The sequence below is a fragment of the Chelonoidis abingdonii genome, chromosome 3 (genome assembly GCF_003597395.2).
Source record: "Chelonoidis abingdonii isolate Lonesome George chromosome 3, CheloAbing_2.0, whole genome shotgun sequence".
In the NCBI taxonomy this organism is placed as follows: domain Eukaryota; kingdom Metazoa; phylum Chordata; order Testudines; family Testudinidae; genus Chelonoidis; species Chelonoidis abingdonii.
The window spans coordinates 47,041,320-47,064,434 of record NC_133771.1 but is presented as its reverse complement, the minus strand read 5'-3'; the positions used below and the strand labels follow the sequence as shown (position 1 = coordinate 47,064,434).

Below are 23,115 nucleotides of genomic sequence, written 5' to 3'. Positions count from 1 at the left end.
CTTTATTTTCTATTATTCTTTTATTTCCACTGTGTCAGGTGATGGATCTGGTAGGTAATTTGGGTATATAAAGTATTCCTGGAGCCAGACTTTATCCTGGGGTAACAACCCTGGGATAAACGTGGTCTTGTCCATCTTGAGTATCTTTTCCCTTTAAAGGATATGTATGACTCTACCCCTCATGCAGAGGGACATCTTGGAAAGTTAGGAAAGCTGGTTTGTCAGAGCTCTGCACTGACTGCAATATGACTAGATAGCTTTGCTAAAACAGATACCCTGCCACATAATTAGAGCTGCTCAGTTCCCTTGCTGGGGCTGCTATTTCCAGGCCATGAGAACTCATTCTGTGCTTTTGGTAACTGTACTGTTGCTTATTGCTACCCACTGAGGTTTCCATCACGTCTGATGCTGATTACAGGCCCTGCAATGGTGGCTGGGATGGGAGCATGTAAAAGAGTGGGAGGTTTCCTTGTGTATATGCCTATTTAAGGCCAGATCCAATCTGGCTCTTTCATTTTGGACAACCAGGAAAAATACCTGTTTGTGCTCCTGGATGTCTTTGGGACGAAAGGAGGCTTGAAACAAGACAACTTTGAAAAATGCAAATAATCCAAATCCACTGGATTGTGTTCTGTATTTCAGACCAGAGGCTGAGCCTTGAAAACATGACTCTTGTGGCTCTTCGTGTAGTCCTGACTACTCTGTATTTATGCTGCCACAGAAAGAACTGGTTACACTCAGAGGAGAAACACGTCAGCTGCAGGGAAGCATGTACTAAGGACTGAAATGAATTTGCAGCCAAAGGATCCACATCATGAATAGATACACTACTATCAAACAGCTTGGCGATGGGACATATGGCTCCGTCCTCCTAGGGAGAAGCATTGACTCTGGAGAGCTAATTGCCATTAAAAAGTGAGTCACTTTATTCTTTGATGTAATAGTATTACACTGGTATGTAGCCAACTAATATATATCATGTGTTCAATTGGTTTTGCAACAAGGTCTGAGAATCTGCAATACACAACTCTTTATCTTAATTCTCAGCCACTAAATATGGAACGTAAAATGAATGGTATGTCACCTTTTGTCTGTTACTTATGTCCCATTGTAATACACAGTCCAAATTGTTTGAGGCCTATTTAATCTTCAGTGTCTCACTTAACGGCTTCAGAGACCTCTTAGTGAGTTTTTAAATGGCTCACCTGTCTAAGGCCTGATCTACACTTAAAATGTAAATTGACATAGCTGTGTTGCTTCTGAGTATGTAAAATCAACGCCCCTGAATGCCAGAGGTATGCCAACCTAACCCATGGTGTAGATGCAGTTAGGATGATGAAAGAATGCTTCCATCAGTCTAGCTACCATGGCTCAGCAAGGTAGATTACCTAGAGTGATGGGAAAACCCCCTTCCGTTGCCATAGGAAGTGTTTACACTACAGTAGCCTAGCAGGTCAGCTGTGTATTCTCGTAGCCATTGCAGGGATTGTGAGCAAAGATTCATGCTAGCGAAAGGCAAAGTTACTACTGTAAATCTGTCATGGGAATAGATACAGGCAAAAAGATTATCTTGTGATTAAATCAGGTGTTTGAAGTTATGCCTACACACGGTTTTCTAATAGATTACATTTTCTATGTGGAGTGAAATGGCACTGTGAACACTCCCCAAATGTTTCCGCCAGTCAAACCTAGCCTTTACTAATGTGTTAGAGTATGTCTACACTACGGAGACTACAGTGGCATAACTGTGTTGGCGTAACTATGTCAGTATAATTCCTTAATGATGACACAACCTATACTGATGGTAGGGTTTGTGCCTTCAGTGTAGGAATACCACCTCCCTGAAAAACGGTAGCTATGCCAGTGGATGTATTCTGCCTCAATATAGCTGTGTCTACACTAGGGGGTTAGGTTGGCATAGCTATGTTCAGTCGGGTGTATATTTTTCATACACCCTGTCATAAACAGATAGTTAAGGGTTAATGCCTCTTTTACCTGTAAAGGGTTAAGAAGTTCACACAGCCTAGCTGACACCTGACCAGAGGAACCAATGGGGGAACAAGATGTTTCAAAAGGAAGGAGGGAAGTTTTCCTTTGTTGAGAGTTTCAGTTTCAGCAGGAGTGAAAAAGATCAAGGAACCAGCCTCTTAGCAGAGAGTTAGAAGTTGAGAAAGGATAAATAGGTTCTGTTATTTTCTTTGTAAACTTGTCTTGTACCATTAAGGAAATTATCAAATTTGTTATTCTTGTGTGTATTAAGATTTTTGGCCCAGGACACATAACTCTGTGTTTTGAAGCTCTTGTCTGTAGGTTTATCGGGATTATTTCCTAGAGGGTTTTTCTTTCTTTTCTTAATAAAGCTTTTCTTAACTACCTGATTGATTTTTTTGCCCTTGTATTTTAGATCAAGGTGTAGATCTGGATACCAGGAGTGTGGGGAGAAAGGCAGGGGTGGTTAATTCTCTGTGTAAAGATCAAGGGTTTGATCTGTGTTCCCAGGTAATGGTAAGGTCTCTCAGCACTACCAGGGAAAAAAGATTAGTAGTGCTCTGTGAGTGGTAGCGCAATATACCAAGATCGTAAGCTGGTAATTAAGCTTAGAAGTGTCCATGCAGGTTCCCACATCTGTACCCTAAAGTTCAGAGTGGGGAAGGAACCTTGACACACCCAACCCAAGAAGCTAAGTCAACCTAACTTTGAAGTGTAAGGCAAGCCTTCGTTTCCTCAGGTGAATTGGCAAAGTCAGGTATACACAAACCTTTGAAAGGGTAAGACTCAAATGAATTTACCTCAAACCCCCACAACCACCACCATCTCCCAATACCATAAATGCATTGTTTCCTGTTTCAAGAGTTGTGTGTTCTCTCTGTAACAGACGAAAACATTCTGTCCTGAACATTAGCCCTTATTGTTGCTCCTTGGGTGTTAAGACTATTCATCTGGAAAGCATTTCTTACTGTTTCCATAGCAGAATGATCCAATCATATAGACTCCCTGCGCCAAATTCTTGATATAACCGTGAAGTAACTGTTTTTTGACAATGGAATTAGTCTATATTGACACACTGGTGTAAGTCTGGTAAATGAGGGCAGAATTTGGCCCCGTGTTCACAAAGCTCCTATTGACTTTGAGAATTTGTGCATAGCCCACCACCTTTTGAGTTACAATTTTTATTTTATTTTTTTGGTTGCACCCCCCCTTCTTCCCCAACCCAGACAGGCTGGGTGACTTCCTGAGGTGAATCAGGAGGTGGAGGCTGCATTCCCTCTGCGGACACCACCATGCAGAACTGGCTCAGGCCCTGCTGGCCCCTGCCCTCTCCCCCAAAATAGAAGTCAAATTACACCTTATGCCCAAGGTCCCTGCCCCATGGCCCCTGCTGGGCCCTGCAGTTTTTATAGCATGTGGGGCGGGGGGCTCAGAAAGAAAAAGGTTGAGAACCCCGTGTAGAAGACCAATCCAATCCACTACTTTATATAAAAAAAGGTGTTTTAGCATAGACACAGCCTGTTTTTAGCATAGACAGTGCTTGTCTAGCCATGTTAAAGACTGCTGAAGCTGTGTTTTCGCTAGGCGAAAAAAGGTGTATTTTATGTGTTTAAACTAACCCATTTTACATTCTAGTGAAGACACATGGTAGCTCTTTCTAGGGGTTTACCTCAACCAGCTAATGTGGGTTAAAACTACAACTGTCTTGTCTTCGCTTCAGTATAACACAGATTACTTTACTTTATAGGAGAAAGGGCTTGGCTACATTGGCACTTTACAGCGCTGCAACTTCCGTGCTCAGGGGTGTGAAAAAACACCCCCCTGAGCGCTGCAAGATGCAGCGCTGTAAAGCGTCAGTGTAATCAGGGCAGCAGCACTGGGAGTGCGGCTCCCAGCGCTGCACGCTACACCCGTAAAGGATGTGGTTTACGTGCAGCGCTGGGAGAGCTCTCTTCCAGGCCTGCCGCTCTGACCACCTGGCAGCGCTTTGAAATTTCTAGTGTAGCCAAGGTGTTAGAAGCAATGTTGGACAGCTGATGTCCACCATTGTTGTAGCCACCACAGCTGTAGCATGGTTTCCTACTTGTGCAGTGTGCTAGTAAGTCTTGGATAGCAAAAAGCAACTACTTCCTTTTGAGGCTTCATCATAATGTCAAACTGAATCTGTGGAACAAACCAGCACAGTGGAAGAAGTGATAGCCAAAAGCATGGCATCTTCAGGCACAGGGCAGTCACTGCCAAACAAACCAAGCCCCTTGGAATGATTTTTTTGTTGTTGTTTTTTAAATCAAAATACCAAGGTGCTTTCCCCAAGTTGAAAAATGCCTACAGTAACAGTTAGCGATTCTGTACTGAGGTGACAAAGCTCTTATGTGCACACAGACTATCTGCTATGGAAATGAACTGCATTTTAAAGAAATGAGCATGCTTTACTTAGGTGGCGCATAACACACTATGTTTACACAGTTGTAACGTAATAAATACTATTACAGGTTGGAAGTAAAGAGTGAACCATCTCTATGAAACTGGCTGTGTTTAAAGCAATATTGTTTAGTATGTTGGGGAGAGAGACTAAAGTAGACAGGAAAACAGATCTTGGTGAAGTTAGTGGGGAAGAGAATCTTTTTGGGGGAGGGGCAATTAAAAAGGGTGGGGAAACCTGCACACTGAAGAGTGAAGGCATTGAGGAATAGAAGAGGAAAGGCATAGAGGGCACAAGAAGAAATCCAGGTGCAGAAAAGGAGGAAATAGGGAGGGAAAGAAGAAACAAAAATAGACCTTGTTATAAAAGTGAGGAGGGGTATGTGTTTGTTTATTTAAAAAAAAAAGACTGATTTTGTTCATTTTGAATCTGATTTAAGTGTTAGAGCTTGATTGTTTGTTTGTTTGTTTTTTGTAAACAGCTTACTTCCTTTGGCTAGGGAAAGGAAGTGGGGACCAAAGTCACTTACCTTGAATTGTAGGGTGCTTTCTTAATGCTATTTTAAAAAAAAAGAAAACTTCTTCTACAGCATTGTATTATTTTGTATACTAACTCCCATATAGCACCTTTCATCTAGAGATGTAAAGCGCTTTGACAGATGGGGAAACTGAGGTGCAGAGACTTATGGAGTTCAGATTTGTAATGGCACTGACTGTGTTATTTCTCTTCTTCCCCCCCCTCGTCCTCCTGCCTTCCACAGGATGAAGAGAAAGTTCTACTCTTGGGAGGAATGCATGAATCTTCGAGAGGTTAAGGTACTTGTTAATTCCAAGGATGGTTACTTTTCAACCCAGCATTTACATGGCCTTTTACATTAGAACAGTTCTCCCTGGTGTTTCTAGGTAACATAGACCCATTCTAGCTCTGAGAAGAGCTTCATTAGTAGTCCCTACAGTAAGAGCTGTGGAGTATGTTTGTGGTAGCTTTGCCATTTCCTCATTCTTCCTTAAAACTATCACATTCTGTTTGTAGTAATGCTAAAAACTATTGATTGTAGACAGCTGGTGCCAGACTGTAGCTGGTGTTGAGCAGGCTCCTGCCAGCAAACCTGCAATCAGCAGCAACTCCCCAAGGGAGAAGATAGCCATCTGAATTCTAGCTGTTCCTATGGCAGGGCTGCACTGCAAGAATTCTAACAGGAGCTGGGAATAGCATTGCAGTATGGATTTTAAGGTTTATATGCCCTTCATTACCAACAGTATCTGTGCATACACTCCTTTCCACGCAGGGTAGTCCTGTTCCTGGATAATTAGACCAGAGGCACAAATAGTGCAGCTCCAACAGCAGTAGTGTCAGTGGGAGCACAAGTGTAGAAAACTTTAATCACATCTCCTCTCACCCTGCTTAAAGCAGGATTTATCTATGCTGTTTCTACCACTGGTTATCAAAAAGGTGGGACATTTTAGAGGGAAAAGACCTACAGGTGAGTTAAGGACTGAGTTCACTCCAAAATCTGATCTGGCTTCTGGCAGCATAGGTGCACAAGTAGAGTGGAACATCCTCCAGTGAGAAGTTGGGTTGGGAGAAGACACAGCCAATCAGATGTGTAACAGTGAGTCAGTTGGGTGTGTCTAACTGACAAGCTTAGCACAATTAAAAGCCAATATGTTTGCACAAATCAGCCTCCACATATAACTCAGAGCACTTGCAAATGTATATGTCAGTTGCTTTCTTAGGAAATCTGGTCTTTAAATCTGTAGCTACCTGCTACTTAAACAATTAAACAGTATTTCAGTTTAGCTTGTGCAACAAGGGCTTCAAGGTAAGTGAAATGGAATCCTTTCTTATAACAGTGTGTGTTACATTCTTTTGTATTTTATGCTTCTAGTCTTTGAAGAAATTAAACCATGCCAATATAGTAAAACTGAAAGAAGTTATCAGGGAAAATGATCATCTTTATTTTGTGTTTGAATACATGAAGGAAAATCTTTACCAATTGATGAAAGAAAGGTATGTAAATTACTTCATAAACACATTCCTGATACAAACTTAACTATAACAGTAATGAGTTCATGTTTCTGAGCTGTCTTTGACATCCATATCTTTTAAAGGTTGCAGTTATATTTAGTCTCTAAACACAATCTTAGTTTAAAGTTGTATATTACAGTAGAAAATGTGGCCCTTGCTCTATTTAAAGGCCTAGCTACATCAAGGATTTTTGCACCAGTGTAACTATATCTGATGCAAACCCCCCAGTGTGCTCACATTGCACCAGTGTAAAGCAAAGCAAGTTATATTGATACAAGCCCCTCTTCATATTGATGCAGCTCAGGGATGTACTAGGGATCTTCATTGGTATAGCAAAACCAGTGTAAAACTCCCTGATGTGGACAAGCCCTTAATAGAGTTCAACTGATGGGCCAGGTTTTCATAAATTGAAGACAAAGGTCTAGAACATATTTGTTGCTTTGAATGTACAGGTACTGCAATTGCATACGCAAATTAGGCTTTTCTGCATACGCAAATGGATATTTAGAAACTAAAATGACATTTTGGTTTCACATGTGAGCAATATGCATACCCAGGTGTGGTCAGGTACATTAAATCAGATGGACAAATGTGTTTTAGACCTCAGGCCTTTAGTATATGAAGTTCTGTACCTCAAGAAAATGAGTACTTATTATACAATACTGTCGTAGGCTACCCCCTTGGGCCCCTCCCACTAATGTCCTTTCCTGAATGCTGACATATCAGTAGAACTGGTTTGGGGGTGGTCCTCCAGCTGTATATTTTATAGACTGCACCCTCTTCTGGGGGCATGAAACAGACCAACAGAATAATCCTCCTGCCCTCAAAATGGTCCACTGCTGTTCTCCATGAGGCAAAAGGTGAGTAGTCTCGGGATTGGGAACCCAGATCCCCTTTACAGTGTGTCCATAGGCCAGTTCAACCACTCCAGGCTCTAAAGAATACAACAGAGCAAAGATAACCCCTCTGTCACTGCATCAGTAACTTTTCTTTACTTTTTACCCTACAGAAACAAACTGTTTCCTGAATCTACAATTAGGAATATTATGTATCAGATCCTGCAAGGGCTTGCATTTATCCATAAACATGGTAGGCTGTATTTTGGCTCTAAATATTTTTTAACTGGAGCAAGATAGTGTCTGTGTGTTAGTTTTAAAATAAATAATAAAATTCCTCTGTTAAATGGAGTCATGGGGGCTATTAATAGGAGATGGGCTGTTCACTCTCAGGTCACTGATTCCAAGTTGGACAAGGTTGCCAGTGACCACAAATAACTATCTGCTTGGTAGCCTGTGATGTTCAACTGATCTGGCAGCTTGTCCAGTTCCTAATGCATAAGATTCCACATCACAAAACTACCAACACAACTAATGGGCATCTTTGTTGACCATCTTAGAAAAGACCCCAAAGATTGGGCATGGAGACTAAAGCCTCTCTGGGCAGTCATTTCAGGTGAGGGCTTAGGCATCTTGGTGGGACAGTGTGATAAGATTTGCACTGGTGCTATCTGTGCTGTACCTGTTCTCTGGACAAATGAGGGTTTCCACCTCCAGAATTTATAACTTGGCACTTTTCATGACTTAAATTAGGGTGGGTGGGTGGGTGTGTATATGTGTGAAATGTATTCATACATTATTACACATATGGTAAAATATCCCTGTGATAAATAGCTTTGATAGTTTTACGATATCAATAAGAACTGACTTTGTTGGCCAGCCAGCACTAATAATACCAATGTTTGAATCAAGCAATTATTTCTTTTAAATTTAGAGTTTACTCTTGGTGTTTCCTATGCATTGGAATACTATCTTGTAAGTATATTAAAATTACAACTGGGTTCCAATCCTGAAAACCCTCCATAGGCAGAACACCATCAGTGGAGCTGTGTGGGTGGTGGGCTTACAGAAACACCGTCCCAATGGAAGAAAACACAAAATCATCACTTATAAAGTTTACAGATGATCCAAAAATTGGGAGAGTGGTAAATAATGAAGAGGACTGGTCACTGATTCAGAGTGATCTGGATCACTTGATAAAACTGGTCTTAAGCAAACAATATGCATTTTAATTAAGCTAAACATAAATGTACACCTCTAGGAACAAAGAATGTAGGCCATACTTACAGGAGGGGGGGTTCTAACCTGTGAAGAAGTGACTCTGACAAAGATTTGGGGATCATAGTGGATGATGAGCTGAACATGAACTCCCAGTGTGATGTTTAGACCAAAACTGTTAAGGCAGGCCTGGGATGCATAAACTGGGCAATCTCAAGTCGGAGTAAAGGGTTATTTTACCTCTGTACTAGTCACTGATGTAACCATTGCTAGAAAACTATGTCCAGGTCTGGTGTCCACAATTCAAGAAGGATGTCAATAGGTTGGAGAAGGTTCTGAGAAGAGCCACAAGAATGATTAAAGGATTAGAAAACACGGTTTATAGTGCTGAGATGATTAAGGCATGAATTGAGTACAGTCTGTTTGGGGAACAAAATATTTAATAATGGGCTCTTCAATTGAGCAGATAAATATATAACACAATCCAATAGCTGGAAGTTGGAGCTAGACAAATTCAGACAGGAAATAAGGCATACAATTAAAAGATGAGAATAATTAATCATTGGAACAAGTTACAAAGGGTAGATGCTCCATCACTGACCATTGTAGGAAAATATCCAGTCTTGATTTTTATAGGATTAGAAGGGACCTTGAGGGTTGTCCAGTGTAAACCCCTGCCAAGATGCAGGATCATCCAAGACTGATGCCTATCCAGATTCCTGTTAAAAACCTCCAGTGAAGAAGTTTCCATGACTTCCCGAGGCAATTTGTTCTATTGTCAAACTTTTCTTACAGTTAGGAAGTTTTTTCTCAGATTCCATCTAAATCTGCTGTGTTGTAGTTTGAATCTCTTGCCACAGAGGCAGGACAAGAGGCAATAGAACAATTTTGTTTTTCCATCTTTAGGAATGCTAGGATATACTCTAGGAACTACGTTGGAGAAGTTCTCTGGCTTGTGTTATGCAGGAGGTCAGACTAGATGATCACAATGGTCCCTTCTGGCCTTGGAATCTGAAAATTACTTCACATGCTTAGATTTTACTTTCATAAGATGTGTTCCTGCTAATGGCTTTATTCTCCTCCCTTCACATTAGTGGGCCTAAGACAGGGGTGGGCAAACTTTTTGGCCTGAGGGCCCTGTCGGGTTTTGAAAATTGTATGAAGGGCGTTTAGGAGGTGGGGGCTGGGCCACGACCCCCTCTCTATCTGCAGTCCCCCACCCTGGGACCCCTGCCCCATCCAACTGCCCCCCCACTTCTCTGAGGGCCCCCAGACTCCCACTGCCCCATCCAACCTCCTCATTCCTGACAGCCCCCCAGGGACTCCTGCCCCCATTTAACCCCCCCATTCCCAACCAGCACCCATGCCCCCCGACCACCACCCCAAACTCCCCTGCCCTCTATCCAGCCCTCCCTGCCCCCTTACCTCGCTGCCTGGAGCACCAGTGGCTGGCGGCACTACAACTGCGCCGCCCAGCTGGAGCCAGGCCATGCCGTTGCCGCTGCCACCACCACAGAGCACCAGGTCAGGCAGGGCTCTGCAGCTATGCTGCCCCAGGAGCTCACAGCCCTGCCGCCCAGAGTGTTGGGCCAGCGGTGGAGCGAGCGAGCTGAGGCTGCGGGGGAGGGGGGATCAGAGGGGATGGGGGCTAGCCTCCTGGGCCAGGAGCTCGGGGGGCTGGGCAGGATGGTCCCATGGGCCTGTAGTTTGCCCACCCCTGGCCTTAGACATACTCAAAGGGAACAAGAAATCTCTGCCTGTCACAACCACAGAAAATCAAATATTTTAAAACATTAATGTAAAATGAGTTGTGGACAAATCTCTTAAGTCCTCACTGGTACAACCTGGCAAAGAAAGCACAAGCATTCAGGATGTTTTGTATCTCTGTCCTGCATATTCTTGCTGTACAAAATGTAACTAATCAGTCCTGGACAAACCATTGTATTGCTACGCTGATCTCCTGCACTCTGGATTGTAAGTGATTTCTACCAAGATGTTGTGAATCACAGTCACAAGGAAGTTGGAAGATTTTGCCACACCAGAGGCAATATGGTCTTGTGGCTGATTGCATAAGACTGCTAGTCCTGAGACCTGGGTTCTCTTTGTATTTCTGCAACAGAGAAACAAGTCACAAACGCTGTCTCTGTTTTCACCAACTGTAAAACACACACATACTTGATATTATTACATCACAGTAAAACAAGTATTTTTTTTTTCAGTTTCTTTGGTGCTTACCCAGATCCCTAAGCATCTTCCAAAACTTAAAACCCACAAACCAAAATTTTCAATAGTGAACTTCATTCAGTTGTTCTAGCTACAAGTTTGCCAGTGAATACTGTCTCCTAAGGCATTCCGTACAACCATAACATAAAAATGCTACCTAAATCCTCCTTCAACCTCCAGTCACTCCATATCTGAGATGACGGCCCAGCCCCACTCCACCCCACCCCACCCCCCACATCTCCCCTAATGCCTGCAAGAAAAGACAGGCTTTCCAGCATGCCAGAAGTTTAAGAAGTCCAGGCTTTGGCAGCGCAAGAAGGGAAGCAAATTCTGTAGTGAAAGACTCCTTATGGTGAGCTCTTTTCTAGCAACTCCCTCATTTGTATCCACTGTAGCTCAAGTGCGCCTGCCACTTTCCACCATGGCTGGAAAGACAAACTTTTGTAAAGTGTTTAGAGATGCTTAGATAGAAGGAACTAGAAATATAAAGAATCATTCTTTTTTTTTCCCCACAGAATTTTGCTTAAATTAAACTAGGGGGAGATTCTGCTATTTAGGCGCTCGCCTATTAAAACAAAAAAAAATAGCATTTTCCATTAACGTTAAAGGAAGATGGGCAGGGAGTTGGCCACACTGCTTTGAAAATCTCAACATCTGTGTTCTTACCCTTATGGGCTGACTAAAATATGTAGACTAGCACGGTTAAGATTATTTTAGACAGTTGTGACCTGCTGTTGGACCTGCAATAGTGGCAACTGAAGTGGAGACATCTAGGTAGGAAAAAATAAAGGCTACAAATGGATGTAAAACTGTGGTGCAGACTGATGTTTAATTTGAATTGCAGGGTTCTTTCACAGAGACTTGAAACCTGAAAACCTCCTTTGCATGGGACCAGAACTTGTGAAAATAGCGGACTTTGGCTTAGCCCGAGAAATCCGATCTAGGCCTCCTTATACAGACTATGTATCTACAAGATGGTAAATGCAGTGTAAATGTTTGGCTATGTTTTATGAAATTACATGTCTAGAAGTCGTGCCTTTAGATAAGATAAAACTTTAAGTTAAGCTAAGAATAATGTCCTTGTTGGTCTATAAAACCAGTGCATCACATTTTTAATTTAGCATAATTAAAAGGCTTCAAAATGTGTAAGACAATGGATGTACAGACAAAGCTGAAATGAATAGATAGTGCTTAACCTACTGTGAATATGAAGAATAGTCTCCAGAACCAGCAGTGCTCCGAGGCCACCACACTCACTATAGAGCAACTGAAAAGGCTGTTACAGCACTAGTGCTGTTCTGGCTGGGCACTGAGAAATAGCATTTGGGGGTGAGGGGAGTTACTATAAAAGCAAGCAGGGAAAAGGAGTACACAATAACCCAGTTTAATCAACGATTCCTGCTGTCTGCCCACCTAATACTAACAGATGACCCCCCCCCATCCTTCTAATCTTAAACCAAAAGCATCCATGCTTTGTTAGCTTCCTTCATCAGCCCATGTGGGTGGCTGAGGCAAAACTGCAGATCTTACTTCAGCAAAGAGGAGTTGGCCAAACACATCTCTGAACTTTGAAATAAATTTGAATCTGAGACAAAGAACCATAGGCAAAAACAGTGAGTTTTTTTTTCCTGATAAGCAGGGTTAGGACCTTATGAGTGATAACCAAAATCTTCAGCATAGCTTGTGTTAAGTCCACTTTTTTTTTTTCTCAAATGTTCTCACTGAAAATCAACTTTATAAGAAGCAATGAAGGTGGGAGGAAAATTGCCACACAACTTCAGTTGCTGAGAATAAATCTCTACTTTGTGCATAAGGCCCCATTCTGCAAAGTGCTTGGCCCTCTCTACTCTCATTGACTTTGTGGGAGAAGGAGTGCTGAGCATTACCTCACAGGTTTGGGCCTTCAGCTCTTAAAGTGCTTCATGATGTGCACTGTCTAAGAAATAATGGAAGGATGTGACGGGGCATTCTGGAAATATTGTGTGACTTCAAACCCTGACTCTAAAAAAGGTAGATAGTCTTGTGCATTGGGTGGGGGTTGCTGGGAATTGTTTAAAGGATGCTTTCTGTCTCCAGTGAGGCAGACAATGAAAAATCACAGGCTAGCCCACTTGAGGTAACCGTGTTCTGCAGTACTTGTTTGATTTATGAATGCTATAAACTTGTTTTTATAGGTATAGGGCTCCTGAAGTTCTTCTGAGGTCCACCAGTTATAGCTCTCCCATTGACATCTGGGCTGTCGGCTGTATAATGGCAGAGGTTTACACATTAAGGCCTCTATTCCCTGGTGCCAGTGAAATCGATACTATATTCAAGATTTGCCAAGTACTGGGGACACCGAAAAAGGTAGCTAAGTGAGATCCACGTTTTCAATGTGTATTGCTTAGTACATCAATGATACTATGCCTAGGACAGGGGTGGACAAGCTACAGGCCAAAAGCCATTTTAAGCCAGTCTGTGAGCTCCAGCCAGGGTGCGGCTTGGGAGCCGCACCACATGGCTCCCAGAAGCTGCAGCATGGCCCCGCTCCGCGGGTTGGGGATCGCTCCACGGGTTGGGGATCATTCCACATGTGGGAGCTAGAGAAGGGATGTGCCACTGCTTGAGGTAAGCGCCACTCGGAGCCTGCACCTCTGAGCCTCTCCCCATGCCCCAACTCCCTGCCCCAGCCCTGATCCCCCTCCCAATCTCCAAATCCCTCGATCCCAGGATGGAGCACCCTCCTGCACCCCAACCTCTCATCCCTAGCCCCACCCAGAGCCTTTACCCCCAGCTGGAACCTGCACCCCTTCCCGCACCCCTGTCCCAGCCCTGATCCTCCTTCTGCCATCTGAACCCCTCAGTCCCAGCCCAAAGCATCCTCCTACAACCCAAACTCCTCATGTCCAGCCCCACCCCAGAGTCCGCACCCCAAACCAGAGCCCTCACCCCCTCCTGCACCCTAACCCCAATTTTGTGAGCATTCATGGCCCGCCATACAATTTCTATTCTCCGATGTGGCCCTCAGGCCAAAAAGTTTGCCCATCTCTGGCCCAGGATATAAGATAGAATGTCACTTTATCCTCTTCAAACTACTTGTTGCCATAGTCCAGTACTGATCTCAGAGGTGAAATAACAAAATTGCATTATCTGTGAGGTCAACAGTTAAAATCTATATCCCTGAAAATTGTGACATTAGAAAAGACCTGTCCAGAAAGGAGGAATTTTATCAGATAACAATTATTTGAAATTTCCAATGTCCTTAGGCCCTTTCTATGAAATTAGTCTCATTTACAGTTGGGTCCACATGTCTGTTCTGGTTCAGTGGCCAGAACAATTGGGGGATGGACAGTCTCTTCCGCTCCCATTTCTGCTATTGACTTGGTGTGTGATCCTGTACGACAGTTTTCCTGATGTCTTTTTTAAAAAAAAAAAGAAAAAAAAATTGTGACAGCAATGCTTTGAGGTTAATTCATTAAGCCTGTAAAGAACTCTAAGATGGTTGATGAGAGGTGCTGAAAGTGAACAGTATTGGTCCTTAAACATCAGCGCTCTTAATCGTCGGGCTTTTCAGTGATCAGAATACTGATTCTTTCAGAATGACTGGCCTGAAGGCTACCAACTTGCAGGTACCATGAATTTTCTCTGGCCCCAGTGTGTACCTAACAACCTAAAGACCCTAATTCCTAATGCTGGCAGTGAGGCAGTTCAGCTCATGCGAGACATGCTACAATGGGACCCCAAAAAGCGACCAACAGCTAGTCAGGTTTGTTTTTCATTTTCTTCACTATGTCTTTTTGTGCAACTGATAGTTGCATTATCTGTGAGGTCAACAGCACTCTATCTTTGCCCCGACTGTCGTTAATTACCCTTGTGGCTGTAAATTGGAGAGGGTGGAGATGAGCTACAGGAATGATTAAAGGTTTAGAAAACATGCCTAATAAGACTCAAGGAGCCCAATCTGTTTAGCTTAACGAAGAGAAAATTAAGGGTGACTTGATCAGTCTAAACAGGAAACAGAAATGTAATACCAGGATCTTTGGTCTAGAGCACCAAGATATAACAAGGTCCAAAGGCTGGAAATTGTGGCTAGAGAAATTCAGGCTGAAAATAAGGTGTAAACTTTTAATGATGAGAGTAATTAAACATTGGCACAATTTACAAAGGGTTGCAGTGGATTCTCAGTCACTGGCAATTTTTAAATCGTGTTTAGATGTCTTTCTAAAAGATATGTGCTCTAGTTCAAACAGGAATTAATTCAGGGAAGACTTATGGCCTAGATGATGATAAAGCCTGAAAAGAGCTTTGTGATCAACCTGTTAATCTTAGAAAGGGCTTGATTTGCAAATCAGAAGGAGCTGAGGATGCTCAGCAGTTTGAATGATGGGCTTTAAATAATCAATATTAGTCCACTGAGTTCAATGACAATTAAGGGAACTCAGTGTTGTGCACGATAGGCCCCTACGTAATGAAACAAGCACTTGGTGGATAGACCCAACCTTAGGTCAGAGCTCCCAGGGAGTTCAGTGAGAGCAGGATTGGGCACTTATTTTGTATGAAGTCTTTCATTCAAAAATCTGTATGTAGACTTAAATAATTCAGTTACAAAGTAAAATTGAGGAAGAGGGGAAACTTGAAGGGAAAGACAAGCTAAATTGTTTTCAGATGATGTAGTAGTAATAATTACAAGCAAATAGCACTTCTTGTGAAACAAATGAGACAAGATTGTAATGTGGTGGGGAATCTGTGAGGAAGAGAGATGTTGAAAGCCTGTTCTAGTTGGCAGAAGCTAGGGAGAAGACCACTATTGCATCCCCAGCAGCAACTACTTAATTACCTGTAAAGCGGAGCAAGATTGTCATAGCTATATGACATACCTTTCAAGAATTGGGAATGCTGGTATCTCCCAGAATCAAATACAAGTTGGGCATGTGATTGAAAAAATCTGCTAGCACATAGGGACAATTATTTGTTGATTACAGCTACACATTTAAAAGTCTTCAGTTCTAGAGGATGTTATTTCTCTTGCTTACTGTGCAGTGCCTGATCCTGACTGGGCCTTTGCATGCTATTACACTACATCATAAATAATAGTATATAGCCTCTGTACCAAAAAGGTCTAGTATGGAAACTGTTTTTTAACTACTTTTGCATTACATGGACAAGCTTTTGCATAGATGTTAAGCCATCACTAAAACTTACTCTAACCTGAAGCAGTAGGATGTGTTGTACAGAGTCCTATCTCGATAGTCTAACACATGGGAAAGGGAAGAGGGTAAGGTAACATGGGAGCTGTCCCATATGACTAAGCTAAGTCAGCAACTCTGGCTTCCTCTGTTGAATACTGATGCCTTTTATTGTGTTTTAGGCACTTCGATATCCCTACTTCCAGGTTGGGCGCACACTGGGCACCTCTCTCTGCATTCAGGAACTGGGCAAGCAGCCGAAAGAACTCCATGATAAAGCAGCACTGCACCATGTTAAACCGGTCCCTCCTGCACAGCCCCCTCCCAAACCTCATGCCCATCTCTCATCTAGACCATTCCAGCAAAGCCAGTCTTCCCAGTACCTCATGTACCCGTATAAAGCAGACTCCTTGGTGACTGACCACGGGATCCGGTTAAGAGAGGACGAGCCTGCTCAGGTGCTTCTGCCAGCACTTTGTAGTCAAGTTCCTCAGAAGGTGAGGAGGAATCTGGGATAACTGATAAACCTGCTGATGACTTGATGCGTTTTTCCTTAATTGGATTTTTTTTTTTTTGGTACCTTAAACCAACACAGTCTTCTTTGTACCTTTTAATAAAAAGGAGAGAAATGGGAATAAAAACTAATTTGGCTCTTTTCTCATACTGTTGTAAAGTGAGAGCATCTCCACTGAAGTTGGTGGAGTGTTTCGGTGTAAAACAAATAGGTGGGCCCAATTCTCACTTACTCCAAGACCACTTTACGGTGTTCTGGCATTGTAAAATGGCCTTAAAGAGGATGGAACTGTAGCTTACTCACTGTAAGCCATTTTACACTGCCAGAGTGTTGCAAAGTGGTCTTGGTATAAATGAGACTCAGGCCGAAGGTAGAAGAGAATTGGGCTCACGAGTATTGAAACTAAGAGCCAAGTCTTCAGCAGAACCTATACGTGACCTTCACCTTGTGCATATGCAGAATTGCACAAAGTTCAAACATGCATATGCACCTTAACAGCTGCAAGGACACAAGTGTCAGAATTTGCGCCTGCAAAATCTGTTAAGACAAACAGGTTTTGCTGGCACAAATTTTAATGCGGGCACTGGCAGCTGAAGTGCAGGCACATGAACGTGCATGTAGTTATGCACCTACAAATGGAGTCCGGGGCTAAAAATTAACATAAGCTGATCACTTTTTGTAGACTGTACGGTGAAAGAAGTATGGAAATTAGAGATGAAAGAAACTTAAGAGCTCCATTCTTTTGCTAGTGCAGGACTCTATCAAGGCAGGAGGAGATGCAGAAATAGTATGAACATTCGGTCCTCGATATATTAGTGGAGATTTATGCTGCTACAGCAAGATCACCACTTGCTTTGTGAAGGAAAAACTGTGTTTTGATTTCCCTCCTCATAATTCCATAGCTCTGTATTGCAAATGTTTTGGTTTTCTTTTTCGTAATAACAGAAAATACCAGTTGGGACAGAGAACACGAATGGTGAACTTAAACCAAAGACTAGGCGAAGATGGGGACACGTTACTAGAACAACGAAAGATTCTGAAGAGTGGGATGACTTGGAAGACTTTGATTTTAGCTCTTCTCTCACCAGAACTGATCTGAAAAACAAGAGGCAACAGAGCGATGAAGCTCTTTGTAGGTAAGTTGCTATCTCCTCTTCTCACTCCATCCCAGCTAGATATTTGTTTTCATTTCCTTCTACATCTCTTGCTCCTTAGCACTTTCTTCCTGTGCTCTCTCTGCCTAGCTATAGTGTCAGTAACTGATCCTCTATGTTTGTACTCCCTCTTGGTTCTTGACTTTGATTCTTCCATGCTGTCCCTTATGCTTAGAACAGCCTCTCTGATTTCTTGCACTAGGGTCCCACCCTTCTGTTCGATACTCTCTCTGACAGACATGCTTAGTTTGTGAAGTCTTTCAGTATCTTTACCCCTTCATGTTTGATCCATCTTAGTGCGTAACGTATTATGAGCTGTATCATGTGCATCGGAATTAGGCTTCCAGTTTCCTTGGATCAGGGTCAATGGGGAAAACTTAAGCTCCCTAAAGGCAGGTCTACATTTAAAGCACTACATTGGCACAGTTGCACCAATGTAGCTGTAGCATTTAAGTGAAGATGCTCCTATATCAGAGGCCCTCAAACGGTGGGGTGTGCCCCCCCCATGGGGATGCAGAGGAACATTCATTGGGGCATGGCTGGGGCCTGGAGCAGCCCCCAGAGGTGGCAGGGAGGTAGCATCACCCAGCTCCACTCCTGGCGCCGGCCCCTAACTACTGGCCCTGCACCCGCTGGCTAAGGCTCTGTTCCCAGCCCTGCCCCCACCTCCAGCTGTGGCCCCAGCCTTGGCCCCCTTACCTTGTCCACGTCCCCTGCTTCCCAGAGCTGTAGGAAGTTTGGGGCAAAAAGTTTGGGGACTACTGTCCTACACTGACAGAAGAGCTTCTTCTGTCAACATAGCACTGTCTACGTGGGGGCGGGGGTTAACTTTCGCTTTTTCACACCCCTGAGTGATGTAATTATACCAGTTACAGGTCTGTAGTGTAGGCATGACCTAAGGTATGTCTACACTGCACACTGAGCCCAAGCCCCCGTCTGTACATACATATGCATGAACACATCAGTCTGACGTGGGTCAACAAGTATGCAGGACCTGGGTCCTAGGATTCTGCTGGAGAGGAAGGAGAGGGTCAACCTGAGACCCACTGGGACTTTGGTCCAAGCCTTGTCATTCTGCAGTGCGGATGCACCTCAGGCCACATCCCGAAGATCTCCATATTGCAGTACAGACTTGTTAGTATGTCTGGGCTCTCTGTGTCCAGCTAGTGTAAGCCCAGGTTTATAAAACAGCATGAACGCTGAAGGTCAGCGTTCAGAACACTGAGTCCACAAGTGTGGGTCTCTCAGACCCAGGTTTACAATGCAGCATAAACATACCATCAGCAAAGTGCCTAAGGGTATGCAATGTCTTCCTTTATCTGTACAGCACCAAACCCATTTTGTACAAATAATTTGAGGAGATGAGGTCAAAGGAACACTGTGGATGAAGTGTAAGCTTTGAGCTTGAGGCTAAGCATGGTGATTTCTCTTGGTACAGGTTTGAAAGCATTTTGGATCTGAAGCTTTCAGACAATCTAGGTTCTGGCAACAGTGCCCCTTCCCATGCATCCTTTCCACGTCAGGATACACCCACCTTGCGAGTTTCTGCAGCCAAGCAGCATTACTTGAAACATTCTAGGTATTTACCTGGTTAGTAGGAAATATTTTCTTGACCTTTTAATAGTGGTGGGAAATGGTAATGGATACTTTGGGCCTTGTCTTTGACTCAGAGGAAGGGCTATTGCTTTAAAGAAAACAGAGAACGTTGGGGTGGGAAGGGGCATCTTGTTAATGCAAAGAGGCTTACAACAAAGAGAGAAGGTTCTAGCATGCCAGAAACTGAGGTAAATCCTGCCCATTGGTATGCTGGAAAGGGGTAAGGTGTCAGAAGCAGCTTTCCTGTGCACCATGAGAAGTCACGCAGAATAGCTCTTTAGCACACAAGACTATGCTAGGAAATGTGTCCAGCTGATGCGCCAGGCTCTGCCTTATGTTCCCAAGAGTGGCAGAGGAGGAGGCGCATACCCCCAGGCTGCCTAGTGAATATATAATACTAGTACTAGCAGCAGTAAATGCTAGGTGTTAGCAGGTTAGCATTAACTTTTCAGTTGCCCAGGGCAGGAACTAAGTGCACCCTGCAGTGTATTAAAGCAGCCCAGTGTGTGGAATCAAACCTCACTCTTATGCAGAGGAGTCACTTGCATGTGAGTCTGCTCATCCTCAGTGTGGTGGCACCAGCAGTGGGGCAGAATCTAAGTGTGTGTACGTGTGCTCACACACACGATTCTCAAGGGACATCTTGTTCCCAGTGAAGGCTATGCCTCAGTAGAATCGTGTGCATGTGCGCACACACGAGTCTCCTGAGGCATAGCCTTCACTGGGAACAAGATGTCCCTATTTGTGTCACTATAAGACTGGGCCCTCTCTTGTCCATTCATGTCACAAGGTTCTAGGCAGTGCTTACTTTGTAATGAAAGAGGTGCCAGGGCTCAAGCAATTTTTTTACATTCATAACTGATGCAGCAAGCCCAAAGGTGCTGAGGCAATGAACTGCCAAGCCTAGAGGTGCCAGGGCTCAGCCCTGGCAGGACCTGGTAGAAATGAAGCTCTGGTTATAGGCACCTCAGGCGTGTGTTTGTGAGCATCCAGCAGGAAAATAAGCAGATCATGATGTCCTGTTTTTACTGAATTTATTTTGACTGAGTTTCAGTGTGGAATTCCACTGTTACAAGATTTCAGCTATGCGCCTCTGGCAGAACACAGTGCAACAAGTAGAGAGATCAGCATACCAGGTAGTCGGTGGGACTCCACATGAATGTTGGGGGCAAAGCTACTGTATTCGGCTTTGAGATGAGTAATTGATTTTTCAGTTTGGAGGCCAAACAAAAAATATTCAGTTTGTTTCAAACCACAACTGATTCAGTTTTTTCCCTCAACAAAACTTGTTTGGGCCAAAATAGAATGTTTTGAATGTTGAGTTAGTAGGGCTTTATTTTTGACATGGAATGTCATTTCCGTTTTTATTCTAAACAAATCACTTCTGCATTTCAGAAATTTTTGGCTTTGTGGTTGAAACTATTTGCCAAATTTAACCTGAATTTGTGAATTGTTTCAGTGTTCTTAAAAAAGAAAAAGAAAAAAAAAGAGAGGGAAAAAAGCTGAAACTTTGTGCAGCTCTAATTTTGATGGTGGCAGACTGGGTCTTAATTATTTTTTTCCTTCCCTTAAATATAAATGTGCATGTAATTGTAAGATGAAGGTTACAGTTTTGAACACTCATTGTTTTAATGGTATTTTTTGAATTACTAGTTACAATGCTAGATATAGATCTTAAAACTCAATCAGACCAAACCTTCTATCCCATAGAATTTATTGTATCATGCCCAAATGTGCATTAGGCACTCCACATAAAATTAAAAAAAAATACATGGACCCTGTCCCAGGGACCCTACGATGTGTGCACAACTCACTGACTTCAGTGTAAACTACACAGATAGCAAAGTAGAATATGGTATAGAATAGGGTATTGTGAAAACATTAAATTGCCTTTCCTAATTTGATTGCTTAGAATGGTAACCAGATATTAGCATAAAATGCTGTATTTAATAAGAATCATTTACATTTTATGTAGCATTGTTCACCCACCAGGATACCAAAGCACTCTAAATCCCCTTGTACGATTAGGACAAGTATGTAAATACCTGGATCCTTATTCTGATATAGTCTCACTGACTTCAGTGGGACTCAGTACAGTAGCGAGGGCCTAAACACGTGGTTATCTTTGCAGGAAGAGGGACCATGTAACACCAGTGATAAGCAACTGGTGTGAGAGGACAGGAAGTAACCCAGGTATAGTAGATGCTGAATAGTAGAATATGGAGAGATTTTTGGCTAAGGTCACTGGGGCAAACACCTGCTCCATTTATATGCAGGTGCAAAGCTGCATAATAATTGTGTCTGACAAGGATTTCTTAATGGTTAATTATATTTCTTTTCCCAACAGGGATAAGCACAAGGAAGAGCATAGTCTCCAGTTCAAGCAAGGATTCTATTACGTCTAATCCATGGCCCACTTCTAGTTTGCCTGGAAAAGCTTCAGGTGTGGGAGGAGGGGTCAATGGAATGAATTCAGGTAAGAAGTGGTATTCAGACATTCTAAGAGAACTGTGAATGGGGCAGAGTGAGAATTTTTGTAATAGCCTCCCTGTTATTTCAATCCACTTTGGGTCTTAGGCTCCCAAAATCCAAGTTGATCTATCCAATGTTTAGCTTGACTGACAGCTTGAAATCTAATCAGTTTAATATCTTTTCACATACTACACCACTCCCTGAGTTCCCTGGCCAGTTTTTGTGAAATCATTTTCTTATTTCCAAATTTTCCCTTCTCCCTGTTGCCATATAAACAAGTCGCACAAATGAGGAGAGCTGACTGTATAGAAGAATGAATTAAACTGTACAAAGTGATGTCAAATACATAAAGTAATCAAACAATTTTTCTCATTGATCCTCTTTTAGTATATTAGATGCTATTGAACAATTGTAGCTAAAAAGAAAAATACAGAGGGAAGCATGATTTTAAGTTGGTGGTTAGAGGGACAAGGTGGGTGAGGTAATGTTTTATGGACCAACTTCTGTTGGCGAGAGAGACAAGTTTTCAAGCTTACACAGAGCTCTTCTTCAGGTCTGGGAAACAGGTTTTGTCTATACTGACAGCGCTGTAGCACTTTCTGAAGATGCCATGTATGCCAGCAGAGAGTTTCTCCCATCAGAGCAGGGACTCTACCTCCCTGAGAGCCAGTAGCTACGTTGACAGGAGAAGCCCTCCCATAAACATACTGCTGTCTACACTGGGAGTTTGGTCGATTTAAGTGCATTGCTCAGGAATGTGGATTTTCCACACCCCTGAGCGACTTAATTATGCTGACATTAAGTTTGTAGTGTAGACCAAGCTATGTGCCCATGCTCCAGGAAATTCAGGGCACAGGAGCCTGACTCCTCCAATGTTTGGGGCCATCTCTCCCTCAGCCCCACCTGCCGCCTGTGTGCCTCCCCCCGGAGCATCCCCCACCTGCGGCCCCAGGGCAGCAGGCCGCTGCCCTGCTGCCCAGCGCTGTGCTCCTTCACTGGCTACTGCCACCTAAAGGGAGCAACGCCAGCGGCAGGCTGAGGTGGCAGCTGTGGAGGGAAGAGGCGCACACGTGATGGCAGTCCTTCTCCCCCCTACCTCTCCGGCATCCACCACAGGGAAGGTGTGGGGGCTTCCTAGACCTGAGAGGGGGCCCAGCTTCTAGGAGCACATGCAGTGATGGTGCCGGGTGAGTGTTCTGCTAGGGCGAGAGGGGAACCCTTCACCAGAGCTCGCTGCTGGCAGCAGGGAGAAGGCTGTGGAGACTCTGTGGAATCCTCTTCTGTGGCCCCAGCCTCAAGGCAGCCTCCCCAAACGCCTCTGTCCGGACCCAAAACAAAAAGGGAGGTTGGGTTCGGTTAAGTTCTTTTTGATCCAATGAGGAAAGAACCGCGAGACCAGACAAACTGGTAAACTTAAACAATAAGTGATCTTTATTGACTGGGATAAGAACACAACTGGGGCTGGGGAGGAGCACTTTTACCAACTAACAGAAACAAA

General features: G+C 43.4%; 1 protein-coding gene across 2 annotated transcripts in view; it reads left to right on the top strand.

The window, feature by feature from the left end:
- The window catches only part of CILK1 (ciliogenesis associated kinase 1), a 41,431-nt gene that overhangs the window by 5,734 nt on the left and 12,582 nt on the right, over window positions 1–23,115 (top strand). The window contains exons 3-13 of one of the 2 annotated variants that reach the window (XM_075063720.1): window positions 643–915; window positions 5,172–5,226; window positions 6,300–6,421; window positions 7,449–7,528; window positions 11,561–11,693; window positions 12,891–13,062; window positions 14,294–14,461; window positions 16,064–16,378; window positions 17,341–17,531; window positions 18,988–19,139; window positions 21,493–21,621. In XM_075063720.1, coding sequence (XP_074919821.1) covers window positions 815–915; window positions 5,172–5,226; window positions 6,300–6,421; window positions 7,449–7,528; window positions 11,561–11,693; window positions 12,891–13,062; window positions 14,294–14,461; window positions 16,064–16,378; window positions 17,341–17,531; window positions 18,988–19,139; window positions 21,493–21,621 — 1,618 coding nt within the window. In that variant the 5' untranslated portion in view covers window positions 643–814. Of the gene's footprint in view, window positions 1–642; window positions 916–5,171; window positions 5,227–6,299; window positions 6,422–7,448; window positions 7,529–11,560; window positions 11,694–12,890; window positions 13,063–14,293; window positions 14,462–16,063; window positions 16,379–17,340; window positions 17,532–18,987; window positions 19,140–21,492; window positions 21,622–23,115 lie in introns of those variants that run through there. The other variant, XR_004371513.2, reaches the window with a different exon arrangement.